The 13220-nt window shown below is 34.4% G+C and overlaps 1 protein-coding gene across 1 annotated transcript; it reads right to left on the bottom strand.

Annotated features, from left to right (window-relative positions):
- LOC105165177 (protein DAMAGED DNA-BINDING 2) lies at positions 5496-11175 on the bottom strand. Its single transcript, XM_011084094.2, has 11 exons — positions 10852-11175; positions 10626-10716; positions 10312-10439; positions 9386-9508; positions 9203-9291; positions 8969-9089; positions 7882-7973; positions 7167-7296; positions 6819-7067; positions 6521-6717; positions 5496-6064 (listed from the first exon to the last, which is right to left on the bottom strand). Exons 1-11 carry the CDS (start codon positions 11095-11097, stop codon positions 5845-5847), a joined length of 1686 nt encoding a protein of 561 aa, XP_011082396.1. The 5' UTR covers positions 11098-11175; the 3' UTR covers positions 5496-5844.

Here is a 13220-nt window from a genome sequence, read left to right on the forward strand (position 1 = left end):
TATTTTAAAATTTATAAAATACTATAAAGTATATAGTAAATTTTTCACCAAATGAGTTTATCATACATATATAAATGAGACGTTAGGAGCTTATAAGCTTCTTTAAAAAAAAAAAATTCTCAACTTATTTTTTAAAAATTTTAAGAAGTTATTTCATTTCATTCAAATTAGTTACAAACTTGCATTTATTATCAATATCTATATCTGTCTATCTATTTCTATCTATACTGTTGAAAATACACGATTAGGTTTGGAGGTTTTTTTTGTTTTTTGATTTGACCAAAATATCCTTATCATTATATTAGTTTAGTGGTATTTATATAAATTAATATTATAATTATATAAAACTTAATTTTATAAATACGTTCAATTAATGAAATATATTAATTAAAAACACTGATTGTATCTAAGCAAGAAAATCATAGTAAAAGGCATATTCTCTTATATTGAGACAGACTTGTAAATAGATTTTTTAAAGTTTATTGAATTGTTTAAATTCACTTTTAGAACTACAAAATTTCTGTAATTAATTTTTTAAGTACTTCCTCAAAGGAATCGGTTCAAGTTTGAGATATAATATTAGTAACGAAAACGATAAATAAAATAAAATAGGACCATTTATATCCCACGTCGACTTTTGTTAGAAGTAAATAAAATAAAATTGGATCATATCCCATGTTGACTTTTGTTCGAGATGTAAAATCAACAACAAAAAGTAGATACCTCTTTGATATTAGTGGAGCGAAGCATCAAAACTCTCCTCCAACAATGGTTTTTGGAGAGGGATGGTTTAATTGATTATTATATTATGAAATGATTGCAGTGTGAAATGAAATGAAACGTATTGAATCAAATGAATTTTTTTTAATACGTTGCTTACTGTTATCTTGTGTGAAACTATGTTTGATGTGCGTGTATAGGTAGTGTCGGTTATTTATTTATTGAGTTGCAGGCTCATTCCTATACTTATATTTTCAGGAGTAGATCTTACGTTGTCTACCCATCGAGGGCTAAGTCCAACCCTTGCATTTCAATCAGATTGGACCAGTATACAGTTCTCTCCTCACCCGTTAGTAAAAATAGAAATCACATTTTGAGAATGTATAGAAACAAACTGAAATGTAGATGGTGTGTGAACTAACTATAATAGTTTCATTTTGTGGTTTATGATATGTGTATATATAGTCTTGTGGATGAGAAGTTAATTGTGCTTGTCGGGATGATAAGATTACGTGTATATATATTCAACAGGGATTATGTGCATATTTACATAAATATAAATATGGTTGACTTTGAGTGTGATATTTAGTGAAGATACAGTCATAGTGTCGTTAGAGGATGTTACATTTGGTGGTATTAGAGCAATAATTAGATTTTTTTAGGAGTATTTGATGAAATGTGGTATTATATGTAAAATGTGCATTATACATATGTATAGGATCAATTGCATTTGCATTATATAGGATGAAAGCGTCAAGTGAAAACAATGCTCGCCCAACTAAGTCATTATAATATGTATAGGATCATGATCATGCATATGAACTTCATGGGTCAAAAGTCCAAAATAAAAACGGCCCACAACTAGAAGTAAACCCTTTTACGCAACAATTCCGAAAAATTATGCAGAGGATGGCTCCACCACCCCAACCCCAACCACAAGAGGTAGTCATAAATAAAAACTATGAGATAGTAAGGCGACGGAGAGCGAGGGTAATTGTAGGAACCACGGACCTTGCAGAAGCAGAAGCGTGGTTGAGGAACACTGGAAGACTCTTGGACAGAGTTGAATCTAGTTCTAAGAAAATATTGAGGTATTTAGTGTCCTTATTAGAGACGGTGCTTTAGATTGGTGGAAAACTGTTACGAAGAGCAGGAACCGACCAATCAGTTTGACCTAGAATGATGTCTTGAGGGAATTTGCTAACAAATACACTCCGCTAGTCTACAGGAATGTAAGTAGGTTGAAGTTCTTGAACTGAAACAAAATCAGTTGTTTGTTGCTAAATATGAATTAAAATTTGTGAAGCTATCAAAATATGCACCGAAAGAGGTGAGTATCGAGAATTAAAGAGGGACAAATTCGATAGGGGTTGGTATGAGGCCGAGGAATGGGTTAGGCTAGTAGGTCTCTTTTGGTGTCTTCGCATAGTGGTGGATCAACTTCAATCGGACTTGGGAGAAGACATGGTTCAACCAGATCGTTTAGTAGAAGATCTATTCCCTCTTGTGCCAATTGAGGTAGGAAACACACTGGTAAATGTTGGGGAGTCCATCCAATTATATGCGATCATAACCACCAAACAATGCATATTATCAGGAATTGTCCTACATGGAGAGATGATGCCATGGGATCTCAAATTTCAGGACCCACTAGTGTACAAGAAAATTTTGCAACGGCCTGGTACTAGCAAAGGGCAAGGCAGAGATGGTCAAGGCAAGCGCGAATATTTCTACAACATTAATAGGATTAAATAATCAGCCTCAACCACAAGTAAAGGTGTATGCTATCACGAGAGAGCGAGCTCCTCTGCACCTAAGGTTATTACTAGTTTCTTTTTCGTTTGTAATTCTAGTGCACATGTGTTAATTGATCCAGAGTCTACTTGTTCATTTACACTACATGATTTTACATCATGTGCGCATGCTAGTATAGAACCATTGGGACATAACCTATGTGTATCTATGTCTTGTCAACACAATCGCAAGAATGTGTCCAATAGTTAGTGGACAGTGACACAAAATATGCAAATTCTGTTGTGATAAACCTTAGAAAGTTTGATGTTATTTTGGAGATCGGTTGATTATCTAGTAATCATACTTTAGTGGACTGCCAAACAAAAAAAGTGGCTATAGAAGTCAGCGGGCAAATGAAGACGGTCATAGGGGGAGAAAGAAAAATCATACCTAATTGTTTAATTTCTGCTCTGACTGCCTTTAATTTAATTAAAGGAGGGTGTAAAGCATATCTAGCTAGTTTACGTGATACCACAAAGGTCAGTTCGGTATATCAAATTTTTCGATAGTGAGAGAATTCCCTGAGATTTTTTGGAAGAATTACCTGGGTTACCACCTTATTGAGAAGTGAATTTCTAAATAAAAAGTATTCCTGAGAAAGCACCTATTTCAATTGCACCATATAGAATGACTCCACTAGAATTGAAAGAATTATAAAAGTAATTAGAAGTTACTGGATAAAGGGTTTATACAACCAGGTATCTCATCTTGGGGCCCTAGTTCTTATTTTTCGGAGGGTCTATCTAGCCAAGGAGTAGGTCAAACTCAAAATAGAAGGATCTACTAGCATATCTTTCGAGAAATTGTGTTGGCTCAGCAGAAAGCTACTATGAAGTCGCCCCTTTCAGCTATCCCATCACTTCATGCTAGTCCTGATCTGACCTCGATTCAAACAAAGACCGTATTTGCTAGCAGACAAGGAAAGTTTCAGTATTAAGAAGAAATATGGTAGTATGACTATGTGTTGGTTATAGACAATTGAACAGGATTACAATTAAGAACATGTATCCTCTTCCACAGATAGATGATCTACTCAATCAACTGAAGGGTGCAACTGTATAATCTAACACTGATTTGAGATTAGGTTATCGAAAACTGCAGATTGAAGAAGGATCTATTTCGAAGGCAGCTTTTAGGACAAGGTATGGTCATTATGAATTTGTAGTTATGCCATTTAGGTTCACAAATGCGCCTACTGCCTTCATGTCCCGGATGAACAAGACATGACAGTCATTCCTTGATCAATTTGTGATTGTGTTTATCGATGCTATTTTGATATATTCTAGCGGCCATGAGGAACATGGACAACATTTAAGGATGATTTTGCAGTTTTTGAAAGAGATTGTGTGCTAAATTTATCAAATATGAGTTTTGGATGGAGGAAATTATCTTTCTAGTGCATGTTGTTTCAAAATAAGGGATACAATTTGATCCAGCAAAAGTTAAAGCTATTTTAGAATTAAAGGCACATAAAAATGTATCTGAAGTTCAAAGTTTTATAGGATTCACTGGATACTATAAAAGATTTCTAAAAGACTTCTATGTGGTCGCGAAATCTCTCACAAATTTGTTAAAGAATAATGCACCATTTAATTAGAGTAACATGGGTGATTAGAGTTTTGAAGAGCTAAAGAAAATACTAGCCTCAACATCTTGCTTTTCCATCTAGGAATGGAGGATACATAGTATATACCGATGCTCAAGGTAGGGACTTGGATGTGTCTTGATGCAGTATAGAAGGTTCATGATTATGTTTCGAGGCAGCTAAAACCACATGAATTAAACTATCCAACCCATGATCTGGAATTGGCAGCTATTGTATATGCATTGTAAATCTGAAGGTATTATTTGTATGGAGAGACATTTTAAATATTTATAGATCATAAAAATTTAAAGTATATCTTAACATAAAAAGAGTTGAATTTAACACAAAGAAAGTGGATTGAGGAACTTAAAGACTATGACTGCACTATTGACTATAATCTTGGAAAAACAAATGTTGTGGCAAATGCTTTGAGTAGAAAGATGGGGTTGACCAACTTGCAAGTATAATTTGCTGTAAAATGGAGTATTTAACTGCTCTCAAAGTAATCGATATTCATTTTGTATTGGTGATGATATTTTATTGGCTACATACAAGTGAAGCCCTTGTGACAAAATTAATGATGAACAAAATAAGGATCCATACTTGCAAAAAAATGAAAGTTAATGTGCAAGAAGGGAAGAACAATCAATTTGTACTCCAAGAAGGTAGTATGCTATTGAATGGAAAGCGACTCTATGTACCAAATGTAGAGGAATTGAAAATGGAGATTATGCATGAGGCGCACTATGCACCAGATACATTGCATCCTGACAGCACTAAGATGTATCGAGATTTAAAACCCTATTACTGGTGGCCAACAACGAAAAAAGATGTTCTAGAGTTTTGTTCCTTCATGCTTAACTTGCCAGTAGGTAAAAGCAGAATACCAAACACTTGCTGGCAAGCTTCATCCTTTATCTATCTCTAAATGAAAGTGAAAAAAGAGTACTATAAATTTTAAGTTGGGTTACCATGTACGTCTATGAAACATGAAGCTGTTTGAGTGCTTGGGGATAGATTGACTAAATTTGTTCACTTCTTGCCAATATGACAAAATTGCAAGGTTACATATTGTGCTTATTTCCACGGAATTGATAGATGTCCCCAATTTACTTAGTCCAATCTGTTGGGATATTGAGGATAAGGCAACTTAAAGGACTTAAACTAGTTCAAGAAACAATAGATAAGATATAAACAGTTAAAAAATATGTGAAAACAACACAAAATTGATAGAAAAATTATGTCAAAAAACATCGCAGGAGATGAAGTATGAGGTGGGACAAATCAGTTTTCCAAAGGTATGACCATTAGGAGAATCTTAAGATTTGGTACAACTATTAATTTTGTTGCAGAATTCCCATTTTTTGGCAAATCATAATTATTTTTAAAGTAAAAGCTCTTTCTGCATTACAAAGCTCCATACTCGACTAGGATCAATAAGAGGAAATTCCACGTCTTTCATGAATAAAGCAAAAGAACCACCTACCTCGACGCCTTTGGCAGATAGGTCATATCCCTATTAAGCATCTAACGATCTATAGTTAGCTAAACACAACATACGGGTTGATAACCGATGCAAGAGTTAAAAAGTTCATACTGCTGCTGCTTTCTCTGAAGTACACTATTCCTACTACTACTACTACTATTCACAGTACAAAACTTGGTCTCAGCAAATTCAAGAAAGGGCAGCAGGTGCTGACTCTGTGTTGCTGCGGATGATTCTTGAGAGCTTTTGACTCCCAATATCAGCATTTTTGCTTGGAACCACGAGCTTTAGATTTTAAGTTATGTTTCTTGGTCTTTGAACTCTTGGAGCCGTATGCATCATCGTCAAGATCATCACCACTGTGATCTTCAGGCTTCCCTTTGCGTTCTTTTTCACCCTTCCCGCACAAAACTATCCTACTCTCATCCCTTGGCCGCTTCAACACAAAGTTCTCCTGGGGCCTCCAGATGAAGATGGATCTGAGGGAATAAAGTAAAGATGCAATACAATCAAGAATCAACTAGCAGCACATAATATGATATTGCAGTATAATAGAAAGAACAAAAAAGCCAAAATACCCGACGCGAAGCAAGCATTAAAATACAAACAATGAGTTCCATGCATTTTCTGGCATAAGTATGTTATTCTGTACAATGGGGTCACACTTGTCTCCAGGTAACCAAGAACCTCTGTGTTAGTAGCAGTAGTTTAACGACTCATTGTTAGGAAGCAGAAAAAGTGTTCTTTCATGTGACTAATTTTAGAGTGAAAAATGAAATAACTGTATATTATTATAAAACAGTTCATTTACTAGGAAGGGAGAAGAGTTCTGGCATGAATTTTGCAGGATTTAAAGAAATGATAAATTCATAATAGAAGCATACGTATAAAAAGATTATCATGCCTACAACATGAATGAATTGATATGCACAAACCTGGAACTACCAGATGCTAACACATCATCACGTGGGTGTAGCTTATTTACAGGACTGATTGTCGTAATGTTTGGATCCATCACTTCTGCAACTAACTGACCAGTGCTTACATCTATAAAATCAATAGGATGCAAGGCTACTCCATTATAATTTTCGCTTATGTAACGCCCAACAACGATGAGGGACTCTGAGGTGTCCTGCAAAATAGACACACAAGTAATCAAATGTTGATTACAGGAAAGTCATTCCATACACGGAGTACTGAAGATACTCAAGCTACACAGAAAGTACTTGTCACCTTCGGATCCCATTCTGCTCGGAAAGCTGTCAAATGTCGATTAAAATCATGACTGTGCACAATTTCCCGGCTTGGAGAGTCCAAATTCCCAAAGATGGAATCCCATACACGAAGTCTGTTATCCTGTGACGTGGTAAGTATCTTGCTACCAGTTTGTGGAGAAAAATAGGCAGAGTTAACAACACGCTTATGAGGAAGTTCATATATAGAAGACCCAGCTTCTGGCCGTCGCATGTCCCATATTCGGGCCTGAATAAAGATAATATTAAGAGCATCATACAAATGATCAAGCAAGAACGAACAAGAGAGGGACCAAACAAAGTATAATGAAAATGAATAGATGCTTACAAAGTGATCATTTCCACAACTCAACAGCAGATCTGGTTGAAGAGGATGACAATGTAGACCAGTAACTTTAGTTCCTTTCTTGTGAATCAATATAGGCTTTCCTATTACATTGTCGGAGCGTGCATCCACCCTGTATATGCACATACGGGAATAAAGCAAATCCAGAAAATTGGTCAGGAAACCTTTCAAGAATATGGATGATGTGTGTGCTGCATCAAGTTCACATCAAATGCGGGGATAAAGTAGTTTTAGCTCTACGATCTGTAAGGTTCAACAGTTGCTTGTTCAAGTACAATTAATCTTCATTTACTTTCGGGGAAAAACTGACTTCCAAGTAATGCCAAGAGGTAGAAACTAGAAAGGGCAAAAGGAAAAATAAATAAGAGTAGAAAGAAAGTGGTGGGGGAAGGGGAGGCACACATGAAACCAACTAGTTCAGATGACTCATAGTGATGAGAAAAATGAAGAGTTTGGCAGTAAAAGCACTGAGTCACATAATTAACTAGATTACTCTAATTGTTACAATAAATTCACAAATGAATGCAAACAGAAATAAGCATGATGTTTTCCAACCACAGTTTGTTAAGCCTCATTAAATTTTCTCCAAAAACCATACAGATAAAACACTTTAAAATCTTCGACATCCTGTTATGCGAGGAATGGATATAGAGTACAGGATATATCCATACAAGCTAAAGGGTACAGGATATCTCACATATAGAGAAGTCCAAAATTATCCGCAGCAAGCAAAATTCCTTTGTCAGAGTTCATATCCAAACCATAGAGCATCCTCCAGCTGTTAGGTCCCTAAAGAAACAATAAAGAAACCATTGTATTAAATTCCAGACATATGTTACGTATAAAAGAACTATGTGTATCACCATGGTAGCTAGAGAACTAAAACTCAGCATCAACAGAAGCCACAAGCAAAATTGTATAGTAGGAATGAAGAAAATCAAAAGAGGCACACAAGGAAAAGAACATGACAAGAATCCTTGTATTTGTTAGTTCCTTTTGTCACTATGGCCTTTAGGGACAGAATGGGTGTTTATCTTCTATAAATATGTTATCCGCTGGAGAACCTTTTTCCCTTAATATGCACTGGCTATAGAGTAATCAAGATAATTAACTAGAGCAGCGGGTGAAAAGTGGAGGCAAGTAGAATTGCAAGAAAAAGTTATCCTCCAACCGTCTTTTTTCTCCAACAAAATGCATAGAAAAGAGGAGAAATTTCCTAAAAAGACTAAGCGTTTAAATATGTAATGCTAGAGGATATTTTAGGATTTGTGTATCTTCATATCTCTTAGATTTGATATTCTACATAATTAGGTTGATTGATTTGTAATCATTTGTTTGGTTGCTCTGGCCATTTAGGAAAAAGAACAAACCATTAGCTTGAAGTGTCAAATAGGCTTGCTGATATATACTATAGAACAACGGATCTCTAACTTTCGTACAATCAAACAGAAAGGTGAAAACATAACAAGTATGTGTAGAAATACACACAAGCATCCCCTTCAGCCCCAAACCCTAGCAAAGTATGTTCACGACCACTAACAGAACGATACATGCACAAGAGGCACACAAACCCTAGCAAGAATAGATGTATTTTCAACTTGCTAATGACCTAATGGCAATGGGGTTGAAGAGCGAGCTCTATGTGGGGACTGGGGTGGAATAGATGGGAGGGGATCACCAAGATCCATGAGAGCCAGAAGAAGATGCGCAAGTTAATATATTGCAAACACATACTAGATTAGCTTGAAGGAGTAGCATTTCCTTTAATTGCAGATATGGAGTACCTGCCACCCATCAGGATTAAGGTTCACTAATGTTGATGAAATTCCAGTCTCTAAGTCAGTACTGCTGACTGTTCCATCAGAAGAAGCACCATAAACTGTTCCATCATTCGATGGACTAAACCTGCAGTTATATATTAGCAACCATCTTAACGATTAAAATGGTTATGCATGAAAAATAAATGCCAAAACAGAGCAGTCAATTATGAGAAGCAAAAACAAAGCAGCAGAACTCACTTCATATTGTTCAATATGCAGCCGTGTATGTTTCCATATACTGTCCTCTCATGCACTTTACCATAATCCCAGACTCCAAGTTGTCCTTTCTTCACCACAGAAAAGGATTATTTTCACTGCCACAAGTATTCCATAAAAGCATCCAAACTAAGAGCTAAGCATTACGGAAAACAAAGAGCTAACCTTGTCACCAGATATCAGAATATTGTTTCTTGTTGGATGGAACTCCAAACATGTAACACGTCTGCTGTGATATCTAATGACCGCACAGTTCACTTGATTTGGGATCACGAATGCTGGCTTGATCTGTTTCAGAACAGAATCAAAAGTAATACATTAATAGGATGCATTCTGTAAATTTTCATAGAGAGCAGCGAAACACAAGTGGCACTAGATGAACTGCCTTATGAATAGTGCACAAAACTCAGAGCTTTAAGAGCTCTTTGGACCTACAAAAATACATATAATACTTAATTTTCACTATTTGAGATGGATTCCAAAAGTTCCATCCAAGAAGCATGAAAGGAGTAAAACTATATTGTTTCCTCTAACGACTCTGAGATAGTTAGACATAACCCATCAGTTAATAACTTGAAACCAAATTTACAGCATGACACAACCATCAGTATCAGAATCAACTTAATACACCAAAAATAGAATCAAAGCAATAAAAATCCATATGTCTGCTTTAATTATCTTAGAATTCTCAAGTAAAACACAATTCTGGAGAAAAATCAACTCAATCTACGACAGACCTAGCTGATAAAGTTCAGCTAAATCTTTCTTGCAATTTTCAATCATAGTGAATCAACTCTAACAAGGAAAATATTGTTTTATTTTACAAAAATATATGGAAGCCAAGGGATAGAATTGTTGCCACTAGAGTCCCTGATGCGCTACAGTTCAACTAAAAGGAACCAGAACTCCAAACCTCAATAACAAGCCACAACAAAAAGCAGCAGCAAATCCATACAATAACAAATTCCATAATAATATAAACCATATAGGCTTATTGACAAAAAGAAAAGTTAGTGTCAAGATAATGACTAAATCTCTCATATGCAAAAGACATGCCTATCCTAATAATTCAAGAAAATTCAACAACTCACCGCAGAGATATGACACCTAAGTTGACGTCCAAAAACATAGTCCAGTGATCTATGAGTGCTCTTGAAGGGTGCTGGGGCGACCCCAAACTCAGTGGCCACACGGTGCGGACAAGTCATTGTGGTGTGCCCTTCAATTCCCAAACGAAGGGGTAAAAAGTACTCCTTTTAGCATACTCAGAGATAACATCACAAGGTTCATGAAAAAGAACTAGCAGATTAAAAAACAAAACAGAAACGAAAAGAGAATGCTTCAAACGAAAATATTGACAACATATTGCATTTCCAAGAGCATAAGAAGGCTTCACACATATTACCAGGCATTTTGCAGAGGAAACAAGGCTTCATTGGGCAATCAATATAGGTGGCACCTCTGAACCCGGCTTCATGACCCGGTTTCTTGCACACCTAGACAATATCATCACACGGGCTTTTCTCATCAGATTGTGAACACGCGCGCGCGCGCACATACACATACACGCAAAAAAAAACTGTCTCCACATAACGAATTCGTAGAAAACAAAAGGTAGTTAAAGGGTTTACTTTGCAGACTTTCTTGAGGCTAATAGTAATGGGTTTTTTCCTATTCTTCATCGACGTCGAGGGCTCATCCTCCTCAACATGTCCTTCGCCCGACTTTTCTCCTGCGTCGTTTTCCACTTCAGCTTCTTCTTCTTCTTCTTCCACAGCATCTTCTTCTTCCTCCTCTGAAGAAGAACTCTCCTCCGAGTCCGAATCCCTCTCAATCAAGACTTTCGGGAACGACATGACTCTCGTCCGCGGCGCCATTTACAAAAAACGTGAACGGAATTACAGAAGAAGTGTCCTGTTAATTCTCTTCAGTTAGAGAACAAACAAAAAGGAGTAGAAATGTTAATGACCCTTGAGTTTTGATCGACCGACTTTGGGGTTGGAAACGAGGGGGCACTTTTTAGTGGTTATATTACCAAAATGTCCTTACATTTCTAACACCACACTCTTTTTTCATTTTGAAATATTATTCTTTATATAAAATGAAATTCATGTATTATACAAAAATATTTTATTATACTTAATTTTATTGTAACAAAGAAAAAAAATAATAAAAAAAATACTTAGTTTGAAAAGCATGTAATTAATATAGGCAAGCACAGCATTAATTACAAATGAATAGTTTGAACGACTTATGAATTCGAATGTGTTCTCTCTCTACAGCAAAATGTCTTTTCAAAACAAATTCTTGAAGCTCGTACCAAGTTAGAGCATTTCACTGGTACAATGGGACACCGATCAAATCGCAAACCACATCAATAATATTTTTTATTTAGTTGCTTTACTGATATTTTGTATATTCTATGGCAGTAAAATGAATTAAATCGACACAGATATAAAAATAAACATCAATTGCAGATCGAGAATTTAAGTGGCTTATAAGTTCTAAGATCATCTTTTCTTAAGAAGGCATTTTTTTAAGGTAAAATCATGATATTCATATGAAATTAAAATCAATAATACATTGAGCAACAAAAAACTGATTGAGTTGCAAATTTGCATCATTTGGCATCGTTTCTGAAAACGAGGGCATGCACGAAAATAATAATTTTGTATCATGTTAATGATGACTAAAAATTGGTACACGTTCGTTGATAATTTTTGAAGAAAAATATACGGGAGAAGGAAAAATAGATTCGAAAATAGTCCAAAATAAAATATATATTCAAGTTCAAAATGCATGGAAAATAACATAAAAATCAAATTTTGCATTAAAGAAATATTCCAAAAAAAAAAATACAATATTTTATATTATAACGAATTATAAAAAGGATTCAAAATATTTTGTGCTATTGACAAAATTCGTTTGGGTGCAAAAGCAGTAGGATCATAACATAAGTCAAGGGTAGTATTGGTATTATGAGTTTTGTGAATTGGCGGGATGCTACGTGGCTGGATGTCAGCCGATGGCTGGTCGTTGTTCCTCGTGTTCTTCACGCGCCATGAAGTTTTGTCTTTCTCCTTTTCTTTTTGAATAATTATACTCAACCTCCCTAAAATTTAATATATTTTGAATTCCCGTAGTTTATAAAATTACATCTAATATTTTTAAAATTTTATTTTTTTCTAATTAAAAAGTTTCATCATTAATTAAATTTTACTAAATTTGTTGATATTAACAAAAAAAAAATTGAATGAAATTGAAATTTACCTTCGATTGACTTATTATTGACTTAATGTTGGTCAAATAAAATTTTTCTAACTGAATTATTCTTATAATGGTGAAGATCGCATACATTAATATATGAAGATATATAAAGATAATTTGATAATAAAACTATTTATTCGACCTGCAATAAATCAATCGGGGGTAAATATAATTTTTTATCATTATTTTTTATTAATATATTAATAATTTAATAAATTTTAACTAACGGCAAAACATATTTATTAAATAAAAATAAATTTAAAAAATATTAGATATAACTTTTCAAGCTAGAGAAAATTTATATGGGAGTGTAATTATTATTATTTACTATTTTTTTATCCTAATTCCTGTAATCAGGAATGTTGGCTATGCATATTAAGTCAAATTAAATTATTCTTTTACCTAATTCAACATTTATTATTTTAAAAATGTTAGTGTACCCCCAAGCCAACAACTATCTAACCAACACTTTGCAATTTAATTAGATTGGGCTGCATTATCTATTATTTTATTTAATATATTGCATTCATTTAACTTATTGATAAAAATAAGCAACTTAGTACTTATTTATTATACATCTAGTATTTATTTAATAGAAACATACTTAAGATAGATGTAGAAAATATTTGTTGAATTTTATAAGCACTTGTATACACATTTTTGTACAGTTATATATTTATATAAAGTTAATTATATGAATAAATATGGCAAATTTGTAACTTTATGGATATAT

Source organism: Sesamum indicum, linkage group LG6 (genome assembly GCF_000512975.1).
Source record: "Sesamum indicum cultivar Zhongzhi No. 13 linkage group LG6, S_indicum_v1.0, whole genome shotgun sequence".
NCBI lineage: Eukaryota > Viridiplantae > Streptophyta > Magnoliopsida > Lamiales > Pedaliaceae > Sesamum > Sesamum indicum.